A 23,792-nucleotide genomic window follows, 5' to 3' on the forward strand; every position below is an offset into this window, starting at 1 on the left:
TGTTTTCTACACCAAGATACGTAACATGTTCTGCATTGACGTGTGTGAAAAAATTAATATTAATACGTAATTATAGGATAATACGTAACTCTTAAGTAACAGCTGACACAGTTTTTAAGAATTCTCAAACATTTAAGATAAAACAAATAAACGCTAAAGGATAACAATATGAATAAAACTAACTTCAAAACACATAATTTTGAGGAAAATAATTCAAGAGGATGATCAAGTCTCATATAATAAGCAAAAAAAAAAAAAAAAAAGGGGGAGGGAGGGTCCATAACATGAAAGGAAGAGGAGAAAAACAAGTGTCATCAATTTTAGGACCATGGTTTTCAGTTTTCTTTTTTTTCCAGACGGAGGCTCGCTCTGTCGCCCAGGCTAGAGTGCAGTGGCACAATCTCGGCTTACTGCAACCTCCGCCTCCCAGGTTCAAGCAATTCTCCTGCCTCAGCCTCCCGAGTAGCTGGGATTACAGGTGCACACCACCATGTCCGGCCAATTTTTTGTATTTTTTTTTAGTAGAAACAGCATTTCACCACGCTGGCCAGGCTGGCCTTGAACTCCTGACCTCCTGTGATCCACCCACCTTGGCCTCCCAAAGTGCTGGGATTACAGGGTTGAGCCACTGTGCCCGGCCTGGTTTTCAGTTTTCAAAATCCTATGTAAATTAATTTAAATGTTTAAAAGAATGAATTATTTCTGGTCTGTCTTATAAGAGTTAGCCAATTATTTATTAATGACAACTGTACTGTGAGGACAGGAAAACGATCAATTACACAACTCAAAATCACACAATCCACTCCACCTTTAGGAAATCTTAACAAGCATATACATATTCCTTATAGACTTTAATCATTTAATAGCCTTACTTGTTTCCTTCAGATAAAGAAGGTGGGAATCTCATGGGACCATGTAGAGGAGGATATGTCATCCTTGGATACTGTTGAAACATCTGAATGAAGGAAACAAAAAATTTTGATAAATTTAGCAACCCAGTTATTTTAAAAAATTATATATATACACACACACAAATATATAAAAATCTGAGCCTAAGCCTGAAGTTATAATTTATAGAAATAATGATTAAAATGAATAAAACTATTAATGACTGTTACCTGCTAGCATAGATCATCATTCACCCTGAATAGCAACCCATTTCCAAGGCCATTGCCTCTACCAACTCTTTACAAATAGAATAACTAGAGCACATCATATGAAAGACTTCTGCATTATATTGATAAAATTACATTAAAGTAATTGTATTAACAAGATATGTACACATTAAAGTAACTGTATTGAGATACGTAATGTAAAATTGCATTAAAGTAACTGTATCAATAAGATATAAATTACATTAAAGTAACTGCATCAACAGGATATATACACACATGTACCCCAGCAAACAGCAAAGTGAAAATATTCGAAAAGCAGATGCTGTAGGCCTTCCTCCATAAGCAGGAGTAGAATAATTAGAGGCAGATTTGTGGATAAGGAAGATAACATCAGTCCCCAGCCCCAGCATCTCAAAAAGAAAAAAGGAGGGGTAGCAGGGGTAGGAAAGAAGAACTCAGTTCAGATAAAATTAAGGGACAGTCCACAATCCAAGGAACTGAGTTGGAAAAGGGGGACAGAGAGCTACCCAAAAATTTTCTACGGCTATGGCATAGGTGAATTCTCAATCAAATTACTGCACAAATGATCATTATAAACAGTCCCAAACAGGTCCAGATATTATTCTCTGTAGGAACTTGGGTCTGGGAAACTAAACTTAAGAGAAGACATAAGATAGATTCTGAGAACAAATAACACCAAGGGATTCATCCTATGATTTTGAAGGGAGGAAGTGTCAAAGAATCGCTTGGTCACTTACTATTTGCTTATATCCAAGTAAAATTATGTAAATAATATGAAATTATATTACTGTAAAAACACAATTTATATCCTAAAATAGAAGACTAGTTTTTCTAAAAAGAAAGTAGTAACTATGTGTTAGATAAGAAAATTACCTTACATTTAAAGCAAGGATGTTTATATGATTATGCTGTCTAAAGATGAAAATTCTCGGCCAGGTGCAGTGGCTCACACCTGCAATCCCAGCACTGTGGGAGGCCGAGGTGGGTGGATCACTAGGTCAGGAGATGGAGACCATCCTGGCTAACATGGTGAAACCCTGTCTCTACTAAAAATACAAAAAAACTAGCTGGGTGTGGTGGGTGCGCCTGTAATCCCAGTTACTCAGGACGCTGAGACACGAGAATCACTTGACCCCAGGAGGCAGAGGTTGCAGTGAGCTGAGATAGCACCACTGCACTCCAGCCTGGCGCCAGAGTTAGACTTCGTCCTTAAAAAAAAAAAAAAAAGAAAGAAAGAAGAAGAAGAAAAAGAAGAAATTTCTCTTAAGTCAGTTGAAGCAATGTTAATTAAGCCAAGCAACAGCTGAAACTCAGCTGGGGAAACATTGAGGGATACTCTGGAGAACTTTCAGTAGCATCACACTTCTATAATGAAGTTAATAAAGACACTACTGGAGGCATATGTTCATAGCTAAAGCTGCATTAAATCCTTCATCTGGTCATTCCAGGCATAATTTCATGTGGTCTTAAATGCTTAAAGTCTAGGAATTTGCCAGAAAATTCATTATAGAAACAAATTTTAAATTCTCAGTATATAGTAGTGATATTTAAATGTTTTTGTTAATTAGCGGAACACATTATTCAAATATAATCGCTGATGAAAGTGGGAATGATGCCCACTTGGTCTCCCCTCTTTCCTATCCTACCCTCTCACCTGAAAGTTCAGGGACCTTTGGTAGCACAAATTGAAAATGATTAGAAAAAAAGTAATTTTTTTTCCTACCCATTTCTAATGGGTATAAATCATTTTTCAAGGCCAGGTCAGCATACTCCTAAACTTCTTTTAGGAAAACATTTAACGGTCAGGCACAGTGATTGACATCTGTAATCCCAGCACTTTGGGAAGCCAAGGAGGATAGATCACCTGAAGTCAGGAGATCAAGACTAGCCCAGCTAAATGGTGACACCCTGTCTCTACTAAAAATACAAAAATTAGCTGAGTGTGGTGGCGTGCCCCTGTAATCCCAGCTACTTGGAAGGTTGAGGCAGGAGAATAACTTGAACCTGGGAGGTGGAGGCTGCAGTGAGCCGAGATGGTGCCACTGCACTCCAGCCTGGGCGTCAGAGCAAAAAACATTTAACAAGTAATTGTATTTAATCATTCATTTCCCTCTGTTAGTCTGGAATGATTAAAAATAGTAATGTATATGCTCACTTTGGCAGCAAAATTGGAAGAATATAGAGAAGATCAGCATGGTCCCTGCATAAAAATAGCATGCAAATTTATGAAGCATTCCATATTTTTAAATAACACCACCAATATGAAGGAATGGAAAGTATGATGGATATTTAGGATTCAAATATTAGAAGTTAAAAAACAAACTAAATAAATATGACCTAGATTTTTGTTTCCTATGAGAGTAATGAGTCTCCTGGAAAACTAAATGTATGTATCCAGGCACATGTGACTTGCTTTACAACTTTACATTGGGCTGAAAGTAAACAAAGAACGAGGACACCAAATCTAACTAATAATTTAGAAAATGTGGCAGGAGGGCAGGGGTGGGTGTAAGAGTATGTATTAAATGAAACTAAAGATAGAATCAACAAAATCCAAAATCTGAGGAACTTTACAGGTTAACAAATTAAAACAGATAAGCACCAAAGGAAACAGGAGATGGAGATATCTGTAGGTAACAAGATTCTTAAAAGAAATATGAACCAATCTCAAGGAATGGATGTTGCCTGGATCCTAATTATGAGACAATTACTGGGACACTGACATAATATTTGAGAATATCAAGGAATTAGTTTTCTTTTTAGGTATGATAACAGCATTGCAAACTTTCTCCCCAAGTCTTTATCCTTTAAAATAGAAATATTTACTGATGAAATATCTTGGATTTGCTTTCGTAATCCAAAGTGGTAGGAAAAGAGCAGGCATGGTGACTCACACCTGTAATCCCAGCACTTCAGGAGGCCGAGGTGGGTGGATCACTTGAGGTTAGGAGTTCAAGACCAGCCTTGCCAACATGGCAAAATTGTCTCTACTAAAAATACAAAAATTAGCCAGGTATGGTAGTGGGCAGCTATAATCCCAGTTACTTAAGGAGGCTAAGGCAGGAGAATTGCTTGAACCTAGGAAGCAGAGGTTGCAGTGAGCTGAGATCATGCCACTGCACTATAGCCTGGGTGACAGAGCGAGACTCTGTTTCCAAAAAGAAAAGTGGTAGGAAAAGAGGCAGATTCACTGCATTGTTATCTTTATTTTTGCAGATGTTTAAAACTTTCCATTAAAAAAAAGTTTAAAGGCCAGGCGAGATGGCTCATGTCTGTAATCCTAACACTCTGAAGGGCCAAAGTGGGCGGACTACTTGATGCCAGGAGTTCAAAACCAGCCTTGCCAACATGGCAAAACCCCAACTCTACTTAAAAACAAACAAACAAACAAACAAACAGGCGTGGTGGCACATGCCTGTAATTCCAGCTACTCGGGAGGCTGAGGCACAAGAATTGCTTGAACCCAGGGGGCAGAGGTTGCAGTGAGCTGAGATCCCACCACTGCACTGCAGCCGGGGCAAAAGAGCAAGACTCTGTCTCCAAAAAAACAAAACAAAAAAAAGTTTGAAAAAAATATTAAAAGTACACAAATAAAAACTTTGAAACTACAGCAAGTGTTCTTTATCTTTTTTTCCATGAACCACCCCTTTGGCAGTCTGATGAATCCTATGGACTTCCTCTCAGGAAAACATTTTAAATGCATAATGTAAAATACAAAAATATTGCAAAGAAAAACAATCATATTAAACAGAATTTTAGTGTAATTGTCCTCTGTATTTACAAAATAAATCTGTGGTATGGTAATGTATGTGTTTCTTTATTAGATCATTATCTATGGGTCTAATAATTATTTTGAAGTAATGTTGAATGTAATGTGATATGAAAATATCTACAATCTCTGTTAATAATAAAGACACTGCTGATAGTCCTGTGATTTGTTTCCTATATGGTACAACTACATTTACCCAAATAAAACAGCTAGGTGGTTTTGCTAAGAAACACTGCTTGGTAACCAGTTTCCCGGATAGCCCAAATGATCTCTATCTTCTGGTATTACACCACGTGTAGTCCCTTCTCACAATACACCATACAATAAAAGAAAATGCTAATTTTTAGTTAGATGTTAACGAAAATAAAGACCTAAACTTTTCCCTGTAACAATTCGCTCCTCGGACCCCAGATCAAAAGCCTCTTGTTTGACTGCTCGTTCATTTAACAATACTCACATAAGGAGGCATCATAGCTCTATACTGGGAAGCGAGAGCAGCCTGCTGTCCATTCAGTTTAGCCTGTGGAGGACCACAAGCTATCCTCTTTTCCACCACTTTGAGGATATCATTTTGCTCTGATGTTCCAGCTATGCTTTCATCCTGGCCAGGGAGCTTTTCATCTTGATCAGATGACGAAGGTGAGCCAGCAGCCTTACCACCATCTCTCCAACAAGCAACATCTAGTATGAAAGCAGAGAAAAAAGGAAAAAGATAAAAATCTGAAAATGGAACAAAGTGAAACCAAACCAGGCACATTTCAGGAACATGAAAGCAAGTAAGCAGAGTGAAAGAGCAGGAAAAGTCTAATCCAGGTCTTACTAATGCTTTCAAGGTGTTTGGGTAGTAGTGACTTCCAAAGTGGAGAGGATGTACCTCAGAGGGTGTCACCACAAGCAAATACTGGGGTGGGAGAAGAAAATATTAGAACTTCTCTATGAGGCTTTAACAATATTTGGTATAGAGATTAAAATCACTGCTCTCCCTATATCAGATGGCCATGTTTCAGAGTGACACACCTGAGGTTTCCTGAGGGAAGGAAGATGGGACTTCTACAATCTGGAAGGGTTGACAGTGATATTCTCATTTGTCTGTTTCCAGTATATCACTGCTAGTTACAGATGCCCCCAAGTGAACGGACTATGTGAAATTATCTGGTGTAACTACACTTAACCAAATAAAACAGCTAGGTGGTTTTGCTAAGAAACACTGCATGGTAACCAGTCTCCTGGATAGCCCAAATTATCTTTATCTTCTGGTATTTACACCATGTGTAGTCTCTTCTCACAATATAGCAGGGTTGGTCTGTGTAACCTGTAGAATATGGCAGAAGTGATAGCATGTCCCTTTCCAGATTAAGTTATTAAAGACTGTGGGCTTCTGTCTTGGGTGGAGTATATCTGTCTCTCATCATTTATTCTGCAGAAGTCATGTCATAAGCAGCCTCACTAAGAGACCATGAAAGTAAAGAGCCAATAGCTACACCAGTTTGGAAGTATAGCCCCAGTCAAGTCATCTTTAGACAACTTAACTGCAGCTTTGAGAGAGGAGTCCCTTGGCCAGAACCTCAAGCTAAGCTGATCCTGGATTCCTGACCTTCAGATACAGTGGGATATCATAAGTATAGTTCAGTTTGTTGTTTTACATTGCTAAATTTGTTATGCAGCAATAGATAACTGAAAATTCAACTGAACAAGAAAAGAGGAATTGGCACATCTATTTCTAATACAAACGCACCAACCACATTATGACACTTGAAAAATAAAAATAGAATTTAGATTTATTTAGATCTGATAAGAGCCAAAAAATATAAAATATATCAGGTTATTAGAAATATGGAATTTGTGCCGGGCACAGTGGCTCACGCCTGTAATCCCAGCACTTTGGGAGGCCGAGGCGGGCGGATCACGTGGTCAGGAGATTGAGACCATCCTGGCTAACATGGCAAAACCCCATCTCTACTAAAAATATAAAAAATTAGCCAGGCATGGTCGCGGGCGCCTGTAGTCCCAGCTACTCGAGAGGCTGAGGCTGACGCAGGAGAATGGCATGAACCCGGGAGGCGGGGCTCGCAGTCAGCCGAGATCGTGCCACTGCACTCCAGCCTGGGTGACAAGAGCGAGACTCCGTCTCAAAAAAAAAAAAAAGAAATACGGAATTTGTAAACACTTCTGTCATAGATGAACCTCCCCATGTAAACAAGGTCCTTTAAGATACTTGGTAATGACAATATGAAGCTATCACAATTAAGAAGACATTTAAAAATCCCTCAAAAATTTTATACTTCTATTTTTAGTTTTTGCTTTGTAATGTACATAAACTATCCCTCACTATCCAAAATTACTTGTTTCCTCAGTTTGAGCTCAGAAAGTGAGGAATCACCAAATATTAATATAGTAGTAAGTAAATAGTTATATATTAGGGAAGCTAGCTCAAAAACTTACTAATATAAAAAAGTCCAAATATTGATATACATGAAAGTCACCTGGACATCTTGTTAACATGTAGATTTTGATTTAGTAAGTTGGATGCAAGGCCCAAGATTACACATTTCTAACATGTTCTCAAGTTATGTTGATACTGTCGCTGCAAAAATCACACCTGAGTAGCAAGTGACTATAGTACTAAGTCTGCTTTTTCAAACTAGGCAAATCATACATACAACAGCAAGCAGGAGGTTGCATTGCAAGATAATATACAAATATGATCTCACTTTGTATTAAAGAGAAAGTACTCTTACTTGGTGGGCGTAAACTGGGTCCAGGTCCATAGTTGTCATCATTTGTTTCCTTTTCTTTTTTTTCCTGATCCCCAGCTGCCTGCAGGCTGGGAAATTCTTGCTGAAACTGACTATTCACTTGGATGCCTATAGATTTAAAAAAAAAAAAAAAAAAATTAAAGGTAACTTTTATACTGAAGATAATACAAGCCACCCTTCCAGGATAGAGCTCTCTGCCTCTTTCTCATAAATTATTCCACATTTCAGTGATGACTGTTCATAGCCATAAATCTTTAAAATTCATCTAGACTCCTTTGAAAAGCTAATGATCAGCCATGAGGAGATGAAAGTCTAAGACAGTAATCTTCCAGCACCATTCCAGAGGTCTCATTTAAGATGACCATGCAAGTGAAGAGCTTCTCTTGTTTCTCTTTCATTACAACTCCTTACATTTTCAATACCCATCAAATTCCTTTGCTAAGAATTCTCAGAATTTGTTCAAATCATATTACTGAATAGTGTTTGATGAATAAAGACTCCAAGCTCAAGATGAGGCTAAAATGCCTTTATTTAATTTACTGCTTCATTTACTTTACTTTGATTTAATTTACAGCTGAGAAGACTGCACCTCACTATTCACCCAACTTCCTATCTACCTATTTTTTTAAATTAAAAGAGCTAGTTTTATTAGCTTGAGGGCCCAGATCGGTTCTTCCATAGAATGTTTTATAGACAGTCCCTGTTTTGAAAGTAGGAAAACTAAATTCTGCTGGAGATTCCATCATTCCTTGGGGAAAAGGGTAATATTACAGCAGTGGTGCTTTATGGCTACTTTCTAGCTCTTCTCTCAGGAAATCATGGCAGCATGTCGGAAACAGGAGAAGTTGGGGACACAGTTGAAAAATGAGTATGGTTTCTAACAATCTATGCAATGGCTGGATACTTTGAAGGTACAAGCTTTGCTTGGATATGTAGACGTAAAGATAAAATAATGTGGGGCAGAGGGTATCTTAAAGACTCCTTTTCTTAACCAGTATCATTGACTCGTGCATGGCTCTTGACACTGGAATTTAGCTAGCCCAAGAGATTTTTTAAAAAACCTTTTTAGGAGCCTCGAAAGTATATCCTTTAACAATGCTTTATGGCTCTACCAAAACACAGTTCACCCTTTATCTCCTGCATGGCTGTTCAGTAACTATCAAGCCTAGGCAGTTTCCCCAACTAATGTCCACTTACCATCTCCTTGCCCACCTTGCTTGTTACTGGCCCATGATTTGGGAGCAGGTGCTACTTCTGGGGGAGCTGCAACCCCAGGTTTTGGCTGTGCTGGTGGCACTTCTGGTGTTCTTAAAAAAAAATATGAATCCATTATTTCAGATACTGTACGTTTAAATAAAATCAATATTATATTTAAGGTAAATCTGTGTACACTGTGTACAAATTATTTTGGCTATACGTTTATTCATTGGTAAATCTCCTATAAATGTTTTCTCTCTGCAACATTCCTTTAAATGATTTACGGCTATTTTTATCCCCTTTCATCTCTGCCTTTGAATAACCCAATGAGATGAGTTTTGCTTGTTTTCCATTTTGTTTAAAAAACACACACACACACACACACACACACACACACACACACACACACACATATTTTCAATGGAACATAGTTACCAAATATCTGCTTTGAAGAAGTGAACACTTATAATTAAAAATAGCAGTATAAACATACATACAGTCTGGAATGGTGAGATTAGCTGAGGGCTAAAGCTAAGCAAACTCTCCACCTGGAAGTCAACAGGATCACCACTGTACTTATTACTGTTATTCAAAGAGGTAACAGCAATCTGCCTAATATATTCACGTGAGTAAAAGGTATTTTGAAAGGCTGTACAGTTTTATTCAATTCTTGTAATGAGGTAATGCTTAAAAATAAGAAAGTAGTTAAGACGCTCACAAAATGCAATATATTTCTGGTACACTCATACCTATAACTGACTCAATACTATAAAACAATTTTACTACAGCTAACAAGCATAAGTATTTGATAAATTTCTACAGAAGTAGTCACATTTACTATACAAATCTCCCCAGGCAGGAGTATAGAATTTTGATAAGAGATAGGCAAGAAAACATCAAGTATCCAATGGCTTATCTTATTTTTTAAAATTACCACTATTTAGGCTTGGTCATTCAATTAGTTAAAAGCCTGGCAAAATCCTTGACACACAGAAGTCTAAACAGTTGTTGAAAGAACGATGACTAAGATGGACACTATTAATTCTATCCTAGCTGTCTTGCTAGAGTATATACAAATTATTACTTGAGCACCTATGAAACATCAGGCAATTTCAATGCTAGAGATACACAGCAAATTGGCAGACAGACATCCTTAGTATCATGAAATTTAGGTATCAGAGTCAACTCTTAATCATATTGGAAAGGGAATACTGGAGTTGGTGGTAGTTAAGAGAAGGGGGAGCCTAATAAAGGCTATGACATAAGCAAGGTTGTGATTTGCAATTGTCATCTGTTCTACCCTGACAAATAGAAATACTTTTAATAGGGAAAATTAACCAAAAGTTACTATAGTAAAAAGACTTTAAAGAGTATAAAATATGTAATATGTAATACAGACAGCATAACACTTAGTAAATAGCAGGTACTCAAACATAAATTCCCTACAATGAAAGGGGAAGGGCTTCATTCTTTAACAGACTTTGACTCACTTTTCTTCTTCATGTTGCTCTTGTTTAGATGCCCACCCTGTGCCATCTTTAGGTACAATATTTACATTAGGATCATTGCCTTTGTTTTCTGCTTTAAGACTCGGGAGGTTAGCAGGTGGAGGCATACGCCGTGAAATACCGACTTTTCCAAGACTCTGTAATCCATGTCGAGCTGCAACTAAAGATCAATAACATCAACTTTCTTAGAACATCTATTTTATTACCCATATTATTCCTCAAACAATATAGAAAAATAGGAATTAATGCAATCCCTGAATGATTTTCATTCATATATTTTAAGATAATAAGTTTAAAACTAAGCTACACTTGCAACACAATTCAGTGTCGAAATCAAGCCATTTAACAGCATTTAACAGATTCCTTAAAAATTCTAACAATGCAAGTCAATACACTACAGAAAACACTGATAATGCTGACATTTTTTCAGAGAATCTATTTCAAACTCAAAACTTAGAATGTTAGAGAATAAATGTATTGATTTCATGTTCATAAAGAATACTGTTAATATGCCATGCATGATTTTCAGTTTTCATTATACTCACTAGGTCACAGTATCTAACACACACACACACACACTCATACACACACACACACACACACACACGAAACACAGGACTTTCTCTAGTCTATAACTAAAAAGATACTAAATTCCCACTAATATATAGGTCTGTGCCTATCAATCTCATTGACTGAGTTTCCCCTTTAGAGCCATACAGTTCTTTTTTCCTGCTGACAACAGAGAAAAACAAAAATATTTTTAAAGGGCTCTATGAAAGTATAAATTTTCCATTACAAGATGTTTATCACACATTCTCTGAAAAATGCGTGCATGCATAAAAAGGCAAATGTAAATAGGGTGGTATTAACTTGGGTACATCCTAGTTTCTCATAGCAGCACGTGTATCACTTATGGTAACAAAACAAACCACGAAAAACATAAGTGTCACTTGATTTTACTCACCTGTGGTTTTCTGTGTTTCTAATGATTTCCCCTTGTAAGTATTAAATAAACTGAGTGTTGCATACTTTTTCCCATCCTTTGCTTTTGTGCTCTGGCCTGACTTCTCCGACATTTCGGTGGAAACTCATCGAGTCCAAAACCTCCTGCCACACCCCTTAAAACCCCAGTCCTTAAGATGTACACAAGAAAGAAAAATAAAGACGAAAAACTCAGTAAATTCAAATGTTCACAGAAATTCAGAAAAAACTTCCCATATCAATAATTTCACAGAACTTTTTAATACTGTCAAATTCCAATAACCAATACACAACAAAATTGATCATAACAAGCTATCATGCACTTATGAAATATATCAGTTATATATGGTTTATAACTGCTTAACTCTATCATAGAGAATAAGGGTTACAATTCCATGCTGATATGAATAGTTCAAACACAGTGAGCCTATTGAGACTATTTTAAAAAGACATATTATCCAATTTAATATGCTTGAAATGACTGACATCAACCTTTGCACATGGAATCCAAATGACAGGGGGACATCTTCATTCCCCTACATACTACATTCCTAAATCATCAGGCAATATGTGCCCAACAAAGCTCTATTAATTTAACAGATTAGAACAGAAACAACATTCTATGTTCTCTTCATTTTGTAAAAGGTAAAACATCTCACAAACACAAGGTACATAAAAATAACCTATTTCATTGCTGTGGACTAAATATTCAAAAAACAGTATGCATTTTTTCCAAAGCATATATAAAGTTCCCTTACATATGAGAAGTTGTAGAAATAAATAATATTTTCATAAGCATTCAAATACAAACAGAATCCTCATCTTTAGAGCTAATGTACCCTCATCTTGGTGATGCACCCTAACTTAGATTATTAATAAATAGGAGAAAAAGACAAATTATGTCTCACACTATTTCCCTTCAATTTAATGAAGTTGTAGACACATATCAAACTAAGGGTTGTTTTTGTTTTTGAGGGGTTAGTGTAGCAGTAGGGTAGAAGATGGCTAATTCTACCATAGAAACAATCAATCGCTAAAAACATTGAGAACTGAAACACGGGAGCCAAAGGTAGTATAGAATAGGTATACCACGCAGAAAGCATCAAAGTAAAGCCTATATCCACTTTACTTTTATAAATTTCGTTTCATCTGTTAGTTTTATATTTGTCAATTACAGAATCAGCAGAGACGTCATTTTATATGCATGTAAAATGCCACCCAACGTTTGTATAGTTGCATAAAATTTATCAGGCATTCTCACATCTATTATCTCATTTCAGTCTAACAACTTTATGGTGTAGCTACTATCTTGATTTTTACACATAAAGACTAAATTAGATTGAATTTGAAACCAGGGTGTCGGGTTCAATCCATTACACTGTGCTGCCTCCTCCCACATAACAATGTAGATAACCATTTCGCTTTCCATGTATACATTTACAATAAACCACCCTTCCTTGAGACAACCGGCAACCTGAAAAAAGACTGACCTGCAACCAAAAGGACTACACTAATACAATTTGTCACTACATGTAGAAGAACGTATACAATTAATTATACCCCAAGAGCGCTAATGATGATGATGATGATGTTGTGAAAAGAGAATGTATTACCAAAATCTATCCTATTGGCAAATTTACCAGTAACATGTACAAAGATATAGAAAGAATATTCATCTACAGTGACAAAGGAGGACAGTAAATATTCACTACCTGACAAAATTAAAATTCAAAGAGCTGTTTCATCAGGTGAAAAAAAGAAGGAACTGATGTATCAAAGAAAACCAGTCAACTTGCTCAAGTTATTTAACTAAGGATCCTCAAATCTTGGACTTTTCTGAATACCATTACTACTCACGCAACACTCTTGGTGGAGACCCTTTCTGTATGTTAGAGAGAAAGCAACATCATGAGAAAAGAACTCCTTAAACTTTCTAGGAGCAAATCTCCAAACCAACCTGTATCTAACATCCAATCTTTTCTTCCTACACCTACTGCGGTTCGCAGAACCATGTTTCCGGCCCGGCACTATGGCTCACGCCTGTAATCCCAGCACTTTGGGAGGCTGAGGCAGGCGGATCACCTGAGGTCAGGAGTTCAAGACCAGCCTGGCTAACATGGTGAAACCCTGTCTCTACTAAAAATACAAAAATTAGCCAGTCATGGTGGCAGGCGCCTGTAATCCTAGCTACTTGGGAGGCTGAGGCAGGAGAATCACTTGAACCTAGGAGGTGGAGGTTGCAGTGAGCCGAGATCATGAGTACAGCCTGGGTGACAAACTGAGACTCCGTCTCAAAAAAAAAAAAAAAAAAAAAAAAGGAACAACGTTTCTGAGACGTGATTCTACAGAAACCATGTTTCTCTAGAAATAGGATAAAAATGAAAATTCTCAGGTCCCAACCCAGACATACTGATTCAAACTCTGAGGAAGGGGCCCAGCACTCTTTACAGCAAGTCTTCCAGACTGATTCTAAGACTTACAAAAATGTTAAGACCTACTGACTTATTATAAGCAGATATATTCTAAGCAGTGATTCTCAACTCTTGCTGTATACAAATCTGGAGGCAGGGGGGCAATTGGGCATCAACTCTTTTTTAAAAAAAATTCTTCAGGTGATTCTAACTGAAAGTGGTTTGAGAACCACTGCAATACATAAAGTTTATCTTTCTTCTCATTCCATTTAAGGTCAATCTTTCCTCTGGTGCTCTTTATCCTATCCCCACTTCCCTTCTTATCTAAACTCTTGTCTAGGAAATCTCATTAGCTCCTTTGGCTTTAATTACTAACTCATTACCTTCTGCTCAGTACTCCTGAGGAATATATCCCCACACTGCCTGTTTACATTTCTTTGTTTTGAATGAAGCTTCACCTTTAACTAGAACATAGGCATCTATTTCATAGCAAAACTTTAAGAAGCAAGCTTACTAAACATTCTGTCCAGAATAAGAGAAAAATAATGGTTAAAAAATCAAATTGGGCTCGGAGCGGTGGCTCATGCCTGTAATCCCAGCACTTTGGGAGGCCAAGGCGAGCGGATCGTGAGGTCAGGAGATCAAGACCATCCTGGCTAACACGGTGAAACCCCGTCTCTACTAAAAATACAAAAAATTAGCCAAGCATGGTGGCTGGTGCCTGTAGTCCCAGCTACTCGGGAGGCTGAGGCAGGAGAATGGTTTGAACCTGGGAGGCGGAGCTTGCAGTGAGCGGAGATCGTGCCACTGCACTCCAGCCTGGGCAACAGAGCAAGACTCTGTCTCCCCAAAAAAAAAAAAAAAAAAGAAGAAAAAAAAAATTAAATTGATGGTCAGTGTAGAAAATAATCAACACTTGACAAAATGTAAATATGCTATAAGAACTCAACAAATCAAAGACGCCCAAAGAGTAAAGCTATGAACAGACAATTCACTAGAGAAATATTAGTGAGCAAGCGTATTAAAATGTCCAATGTTACAACTAAACAAAAATCAAAATAAAATGCCAAGTTCAGCTTTTCCATATTCTTACAAAGGAAAACAAAGTAGTAATACACAATTTAACCACAGGGTTATAGAATATCCGATTTAACTCTAGCCATCACAGAACACTCAAGCTTAAAAGAATCATAAAATGAACCTTAACTTCCCTACTTAAAGACAATACCAATCCTTCTCAATAACACGTTAAACCAATTAAATACCAGGACCAAGTTTGATTTATCCCTAGAATGCAAGACTGGTTTAACATACGCAAACCGATGTGATATACCAGTTTAACAGAATGAAAAGTAAAAACCAAATGATCATCTCAATAAATGCAGAAAACCGTGTGACAAAGTTTAACATCCTTTCACGATAAAAACTCTCAACCAAATAGGTACAGAAGAAAATTCCTCAACATAATAAAGGTCATTTATAAAAATCCCACAGCTAACATCATAACCAATGGGAGAAACCTGAAGGCTTTTTCCTGCGATCTAGCACACAGTTAGAATGTCCACTTTTACCATTTCCATTCAACACAGTGTTGGAAGGACTAGCAACAACAATCAGACCAAAAAAAGGAATAAAAGGCATCACAAATCAGAAAGAAAGTAAAACTGTCCCTGTTTGCAGATGACATGATCTTTTAAGTAGAAAACTCTAAAATTTCACAAAAACTGTTGAAACTAATAAATGAACTCAGTAAAGCAACAGGATACAAAATAAACATACAAAAATCAGTTGCATTTCTTTTCACCAATAACAACCTAGCTGAAAAGGAAATCAAGAAAACGATCCCATTTACTATAGCATCAAAAAGAATAAAGTACTTAGGAGTAAATCTAACCAAGGGAGCAAAATACCTGTACACTGAAAACTACAATTGATACAAGAAATCAAAGACCCAAATAAATGTAAAGATCGCCCACATTCACAGACTGGAAGAATTAATATTGTTAACAAGCCAGCAAAGAAAGACCTGAGAGGATCAGAGGGGAACAGTGCCTAAAGTTCATAAAGGGCTGGGAATAGTACCTGTTTCACAAACAAGACTAAAAAGATGACATGACATGCTTCACCAGGCATTAGGTAGAGTTGTTCTTTTTTTGGAGACAGAGTCTTACTCTGTTGCCCCGGCTACTTAAGTACAGTAGTGCGATCTCAGCTCACTGCAATCTCTGCCTTCTGGGTTCAAGTGATCCTCCTGCTTCTGCCGCCCAAGTAGTTGGGACTACAGGCATCTGCCACCATGCCCGGCTAATTTTTGTATTTTTACTAGAGATGGGATTTCACCATGTTGGCCAGGGTGGTCTCGAACTCCTGACTTCAGGTGATCCACCGTCCTCGGCCTCCCAAAGTGCTGGGATTACAGACGTGAGCCACTGCACCCAGCCCAGGTAAAGTACTGAGCAAAGCCTTGCCTCCAGCAGTGGGTGAAAATTACCCTAATGTAAATACCGCTCTGATCTTGTCTAACAAATCTTTTCTTCTTTTTATGTTAAATAAATGAGATGGGATCTCACTACATTGCCCAAGCTGGTCTCAAGTGATCCTCCCAACTCGGTTCTTCCCAGTAGGTGGGATTACAGGCATGTGCCACCACATCTGGCTTGTCTAACAAACCTTAAAGCCACACTTGAAAAGATCAAACAGTTTCCCAGTAACTTAACTGAATCCCAAATCAAGGGGGGTTGGGGTGGGGGGAATCAAGCAAGTGAAACCAACCCAGTCTTGACTATTGATGTTAGAATTAGAGGACAAGAACGTTATTTTTCTTATGTCACCTTGTCTAAGAAAAAGCTACTTTATAACTGTATTCTATATGTTCGACAAGCTAAAGATTGAATACAAATAGACATAAAAGACATCAAAACGTAGAGAAAAAAATTCACCAATTGGTATTACTAGCATTATTAGACACTGCCAAAGGTAAGAATACTACAGGTTGCAATCCTTTATGAAAAAGAAAATTCCCCTTTCCAAATTAAACATTAAACACACACATGCACGCGCACACACACACACAAAGGAAAAAAATAGTGAATCTGAAGCCATCAATAGAAGCTATCCAATGGGAAAGATAAAGTGAAAAAAGCTTTAAAAAAAAAAAAAAAAAAGGACCTTAAGTGAACCTTAAGACAACTTCCAACAGTCTAATCTATGTGTAATTGGTGTTTCACATAGAGGGGCTTGACAAACTGAAAAAATAATGGCTAAAATGGTACAAATTTGATGAAAACTGCAAACCCAGACCCAAGAGACTCAACAAAGCCCAAGTCTAAGAAGCATGAAGAACCCACACCAAAGCCTATCATAATCAAAGTATTCAAAACCAATGATAAAGAGAAAATCTTAAAAGTAAGAAGAGAAAATAGTTACTTTACATATAGAGAAACTGAGTAACAGCAGAATCCTCATGGGAAAAGGTGCAAGCAGTAGAGCTACATGCTTAAAGTACTGAAACAAAAAATAAAAACAGAATTCTACATGCAACAAAACATCTTTCAAAAATAAAGACAAAATTGGCTGGGCAAGGTGGCTCATGTCTGTAATCCCAGCACTCTTAGGAGGCTGAGATGGACGGATCACTTAAAGTCAGGAGTTCGAGACCAGTCTAGCCAAAATGGTGAAACCCTGGCTCTACTTTTCACCAGTGTCATCACAGTGTGTACTTACAAATGTAGGTGGCATAGCCTACTGAAAACCGAGGCTATATGGTATAGCCTATTGCTCCTAGACTTCAAACCTGCACAGCATGTTACTATACTGAATATTGTAGGCAACGGCAACAAAAGGTGAAATATTTGTATATCGAAACATGTCTAAACATAGAAAGCATACAGTAAAATATGGTATTATAATCTTATGAGGCCACTGTCATATATGCGGCCCACTGTTGACTGAAACATCATTATGTAGTGCATGATGTGGATGCAGAAAAAGCATCTGACAAAAACCAACCCAGTCCTTATTTGAAAAACAGAAACAAAACAAAAATCCTCAATAAACAGGCATAGAAGGGAACAGTCAAAAGTTTGAATATGCTTGCCCTTCTGTTCCTTTCAATGACGAGAAATGAGGCAAGGATATCTACTCTCCCTTAACACTTCTGTTCAACACTATACTAAAAGTTCCAGCCAGCAAAATAGGAAACAACAACAAAAAAATCAAATTGGAAGGGATAAAGTAAAATTGTCTCTAATAGTTAGCATTGTACGATCACATATATAGAAAACCTGATGATATCTTTAAAAAACCTACTAGATGGGAGCTTACAAGAGCATATAAGATCAACACACAAAATTCAATTGTATTTGTGTTCAGCATTAAACAATTAGAAACAGAAATTATATATAGTGCCATTTGTAATAGCAATAAAAAATGAAATACGGTCAGGCGCAGTGGCTTACGCCTGTAATTCCAGCACTTTGGGAGGCCGAGGCAGGTGGATCACCTGAGGTTGGGAGTTTGAAACCAGCCTGACCAACATGGAGAAACCATGTCTCTACTAAAAATACAAAAATTAGCCAGGCGTGGTGCAGCGTGCCTGTAATCCCAGCTGCTCAGGAGGCTGAGGCAGGAGAATCGCTTGAACCTGGGAGGCAGAGGTTGCGAAGAACAGAGATCATGCCATTGCACTCCAGCCTGGGCAACAAGAGCGAAACTCTGCCTCAAAAAAAAAAAAAAAAAAAAAAAAAGAAAAGAAAAGAAAAGAAAAAAGAAATACTTAGGGATATTTCTGACAAAAGATATGTAAGACCTACACATTGAATACTACAAAACATTATTTAAAAAGCTACATAAACATGGCATAAGAACATATGCCATGTTCATGGATCACAAGACCCAATATTAAGATGTCAATTATTTTCAAATTTATCTACAAATTCAAAGCAATCCCAAACAAAACCTCAGAAGAAATTTATTGGAGGAAAAAAGTTGTCAAGCTGATTCTAAAATTTATAAAGAAATGGTCTGTCTCTAGAATAGCACCACCGCCACCGCCCCCACCCCTACTCCCACCCCGCCAGCTTTGAAAAGAATGAAATTGAAAGGTGAATAGTACTTGCTTTCAAGACTTAAGGCACAGCAATGAAGACAGTGTGGTACTGGTGTAAAAATAAGACAAATAGATCAGAGGAGCAGAACAGAGTCTAGAAATATATATACATATAAGCATTTGATTTTTGACAAATGCAAAGAAATTCAGTGGATAAAGGACAGTCTTCCCAAAAATGATACTGGAGCAATTACATGTACATAATATTAAAAAACACTGATTCACACCTCACACCATATATGAAACTCAACTCAAAAATGAACCATAGACAAAATGTAAAACTTGAAACTGTAAAACTTCCAGAATAAATACAGGAGAAAATCTTTGTGGCACTGGGTTAGATAAGGACTTCTTAGCTATTAACACCAAAAGCAAAATCTATAAAAAATGAAATTTATAAACTGGACTTTTGCTTTTTGAAAGATACTGTTGAGAAATAAAGGACAAGCTAGAGTCTGGAAAAAAAACTGTCAAATCATAAATCTGAGAAAGAACTTTTACCAAGAATATATACAAAACTCTCGCAACAACCAACCCAGTTTTTAAAAAGAGGCAGGAGATTTGAAGAGACACTTCACCAGAAATATACAAATGGCAGGTAAGCATATGAATATACTCAGTGATATGGTTTGGCTGTGTCCCCAACCAAATCTCATCTTGAATTGTAGCTCCCACAATTCCCACATGTCATGGGAGGGACCCGGTGGAAGGTAACTGAATCATGGGGGTGGGTTTTTCCCGTGCTGTTCTTGTGATAGTGAATAATTCTAAAGAGATCTGATGGTTTTATAAAGGGAAGTTTCCCTGTAAGACCTGGCTTTGCTTTTCCTTCTGCCATGATTGTGAGGCCTCCCCAGCCATGTGAAACTGTGAGTCAATTAAACCTCTTAACTTTATAAATTACCCAGTCTTGGGTATGTCTTTGGCAATGTGAGAACAAACTAATACACTCAGCATCATTTGTATTTGGGAAATGCAAATTTAAACCAAAATAAAATACCTCCACACAATCAATACAATTGCTAAAATTATAGAATGATTATATGAGGTTTTGGCAAGAATATGGAAGAACTGGAAATGAAAATAGCACAATCACTTTGAAAAACAATTTGGCAGTTTCTTTTCTTTTTTCTTTTCTTTTTTTTTTTTTTTTTTTGAGATGGAATCTCACTCTGTTGCTCAGGCTGGAGTGCAGTGGCACGATACTGGCTCACAGCAACCTCCGCCTCCTGGGTTCAAGCGATTCTCCTGCCTCAGTCTCCCAAGTAGCTGGGACTACAGGCATGTGCCATGATGCCTGGCTAATTTTTGTATTTTTAGTAGAGATGGGGTTTTGTCTCGTCGGCTGGGCTGGTCTTGCACTCCTGACCTCAGGTGATTCACGTGCCTCAGCCTCTCAAAGTGCTGGGATTACAGGGGTGAAACACCATGCCTGGCCTACAAACACATTTACATGAACATTCACTGATCATGCCTCAGGGAGACAGGCAGGAGACGAAATCAGAGTAGGCAAAAGTCACATTTTGCGGAGCCTTGGATTAGAAGTGTTATCATTGAGTTTATTCCAAATGCCACAAAAAAAGCTGGGTGTGGTGGTATATGCCCGGAGTCCCAACTACTGAGAAGGCGAGGTGGGATGATTACTTGAGTCCAAGAGTCAAGTCCAGCCTGGGCAATACCAGCAAGACCCCATCTCTCATTTGAAACAAAAAAACAAAAAAGGTTTTAAGGCCAAGAAAACCTACTGAAGGAAAAAGCTAGTGAAAAAAAACTCAATTGCTGAGTAGGCACAGATGCACTCAGCATAACCACATTTAAGTAACAAAATGGTACAATTTACATAATTAGTAATCCCAAAATCCTTGAAACAGCAAGCTCAGTAGCATTCGTCTTCAGCTTGCCAGCTCTGATTTCAAAACCCATCCACACAGTTATAGAGGATATCAAAAGAAGTATATCCTCTACCTACATCAATTTTAATTTTGAAAAGCTTTTTTATTACTTTTACAATGTTAATACTTTTTATATTACTGTCCTACTTGCCATGTATCTAAAACTCTCAATCATTAAGGGCAGAGGATCAGCCTGTAAAAACAAAACCTTCTGAATAACACACCTTTCTTTCTCTGTTTAGGGAAGAGAAAATCATCTTTTAAACTCAAGGGTGTATGACCAACTGAGCAATGCTGGTAAGAAACTAGCATTTTTCATTGTAATTAGATGTATCAAAACAGGTACACCTCATCTGGGAGTGGTGGCTCACATCTGTAATGCCAGCATTTTGGGAGGCCAAGGCATGCAGATCACTTGAGCTCAGGAGTTTGAGACCAGCCTGGGCAATATGACAAAACTCTGTTTCTACAAAAAATACAAAAATTAACAGGGCGTTGTGGTGGGCACCTGTAGTCCCAGCAATTCAGGAGGCCGAGGCAGGGAGGACTGCTTTGAGTCCAAGAGGTCAAAGCTGTAGTGAGCCCTGTTCACACAGTAGCTCATGACTGTAATCCCAGCACTTTGGGAGGCCAAGTCAGGAGGATCACTTGAGCCTAGGAGTTCAAGACCAGACTGAACTGGTAGTGAGATCCTGTCTCTACAAAAACAAATAAATTAGCTGGGTATGGTGGCGCACACCTGTAGTCCCAGCTACTCAGAAGGCTGAGGTGGGAGGACTGCTGAAGCACAGGAAGGCTTCAGTGAGCCATGATGGCGCCACTGCACCCTACCTTGGGCCAAGAGAGTGAGACCCTGTCTCAAAAAAACAAAACAAGACATGTGCATCTGCATTTTCCATATTTTGAACAGCAAATATTACCTTGTAACAGTTTTGTTTTTGTGGGGAAGAACAAAAAGTACTGAAATGAAAGAAGTTGTTTAGGAGGAAAAAAAAGGAAGCCAGGGCTTTTAAAGCAGACTGTTTCCAAAAGGTCTAAAAGAAATTTGGAAGGCAACGGTTTATTATAATATTTACATTAACCTTTTAAAATCAAAGAATGACACTTAACAGTGATAACAAAAGGATGTTTTTCATGAAAGGATAGCTATCATAGATTCAAACTCTGCGGAGATAACCTGGGCAACATAGTGAGATTGTCTCTAACGAAACAACTAAAAAGTAGCCAGGCATGGTGGCGCGCACCCGTAGTCCAAGAGGCTTAAGAGGCTGAGGTGGGAGGATAGCCTGAGCAGAAGTTCAAGGCTGCAGTGAGCTGTGATTGCACCAGTCCACTCAAGCCTGGGTGACACGGCAAGATTTTGTCTCTAAAACTAAAAAAATTTAAATTAAAAAAAAAAAAAGAAAATCTGGAGGAAAAAATCTAAGTGGTTTCCACATTTGCTAAAGAGATTAGCTATGGTCTCTCAAATTCCTTTGGTACTCAAAACTATAAGATTCTAGTTTTAATAAAGAAAACCTTAATTTCAAGTAATACTGAAAATTTAGTATATTTGGAAAAATAACCCCCATACTTCAGCAAATTGCTATTTGCTAAATTCAATTAAATGACATGACTTTCTTTCTGGACACAATGGGTTTCTAAACATCCAAGCTCTGTTTACTATTCTTTCCTCATTATTCTCATGATGAGTTCAGTTCCCCTGGAAAATACAGTGCCCCCCAGACTTAAGTAGTTAACATTAAAAATGAACTACAACAATTTCCAGAGAAGTATACTCTAAAAGTGTTTTACAGAACATTTGTAAATCAAGAAATAATGTGTATTAACTAATTGATAATAGTCAAGTATCACATATAAATATAAAAGGTAAATAGCTTCTGTGTAAACCATTTTCTCTGGTTTCCATGACTATGACAGCTTTCAACCTCGTTAACTTTTTTTCTGTCTCTTCTTGCCATCGCTCCCTTTTCTTTTTTGTCTTTCTTTTTTGTTCTTTTTTGTCTTTCTCTTTTGTCTCACTTTGTCGCCCAGGCTGGACTGCAGTGGCATGATCTTGGCTTACTGAAACCTCTGCCTCCTGGGTTCAAGTGATTCTCCTGCCTCAGCTGCCAGAGTAGCTGGGATTACAGGTGTCTGCCACCACGCCCGGCTAATTTTTGTATTTTCAGTAGAGACAGGGTTTCACCATGTTGGCCAGGCTGGTCTAGAACTCCCAAACTCAAGTGATCCACCTGCCTGGGCCTCCTGAGTAGTAATCCCAAAGTGCTGAGATTACAGGCATAAGCCAGTGTGCCCAGCCCATCTCTCCCTTTTCTATTAATAAGTGCTTTCTCCTTTGGCCATTTCATCTGCTGTTCACTGCTTCAAATATTTTCAGTAAAGACAATTCCCAAAACTTTCCTTCAAGCTACAATCTTTAGATACACAGTTTTAATGGTCTACAAAACATCACTTACATTTCTTGTCGGAACTTCAAACTCAAAATGATTAGTTCCACTATTCAACCATACAAATATTTACCCAGTGTCTACCATATATCACGCACTGCTAGGAACAGATGAACAAGAGACATGCTTTCCTCATCCACTGAGTGGAGGTAGAGTTTAGAAATTTGAGGAGGCTGGAAAAGGTTTGAAAAGCAAATGGGAGAATGTGAAAGACAGCCAAGATATTGGCAAGAAGTACTGAAAGCCTAGTAGGGCTGAGTGTCATGGCTCACGCCTATAATCCCAGCATTTTGGGAGGCCAAGGAGGGAGGAATGTTTGAGCCCAGGAGTTCCAGATCAGCCTGTGCAACTTAGTGAGAGATCTTGGTCTCTACGCAAAATGAACAATTGGCTGGGCATGGTAGAGTATGTCTATAGTCCCAGTCCCAGCTACTCAGGAGGCTGAGGCGGAAGGGCCATTTGAACCCAGGAGTTCAAGGCTGTAGTGAGCGATGATCGCAACTGTTGGGCAACAAAGCAAGACCCAGTCTCCCCTTCAAAAACAGAAAAAAAGAAAGCCTAGTAGAAGCTGGGGAGCAGGGGTAT

The 23,792-nt window shown here is 38.0% G+C and overlaps 1 protein-coding gene and 1 non-coding gene across 12 annotated transcripts in view; one reads left to right on the plus strand and one right to left on the minus strand.

The window, feature by feature from the left end:
* The window catches only part of PRRC2C (proline rich coiled-coil 2C), a 105,573-nt gene that overhangs the window by 69,634 nt on the left and 12,147 nt on the right, over positions 1-23,792 (minus strand). For 7 of the 11 annotated variants that reach the window (XM_037985960.2, XM_037985958.2, XM_037985966.2 and 4 more), the window contains exons 2-7: positions 11,331-11,499; positions 10,349-10,526; positions 8,859-8,968; positions 7,644-7,769; positions 5,363-5,586; positions 873-955 (exon numbers count right to left, since the gene is read on the minus strand). In XM_037985960.2, coding sequence (XP_037841888.2) covers positions 873-955; positions 5,363-5,586; positions 7,644-7,769; positions 8,859-8,968; positions 10,349-10,526; positions 11,331-11,442 — 833 coding nt within the window. In that variant the 5' untranslated portion in view covers positions 11,443-11,499. The remainder of the gene's footprint in view (positions 1-872; positions 956-5,362; positions 5,587-7,643; positions 7,770-8,858; positions 8,969-10,348; positions 10,527-11,330; positions 11,500-23,792) is intronic. The other 4 variants (XM_037985967.2, XM_037985963.2, XM_037985959.2 and 1 more) reach the window with 2 other exon arrangements.
* LOC119619819 (U6 spliceosomal RNA) lies at positions 3,278-3,381 on the plus strand. The gene has a single exon (XR_005236273.1). It is a non-coding gene; the product is annotated as a U6 spliceosomal RNA (small nuclear RNA).

The sequence above is a fragment of the Chlorocebus sabaeus genome, chromosome 25 (assembly GCF_047675955.1).
Source record: "Chlorocebus sabaeus isolate Y175 chromosome 25, mChlSab1.0.hap1, whole genome shotgun sequence".
Classification (NCBI taxonomy): Eukaryota; Metazoa; Chordata; class Mammalia; order Primates; family Cercopithecidae; genus Chlorocebus; species Chlorocebus sabaeus.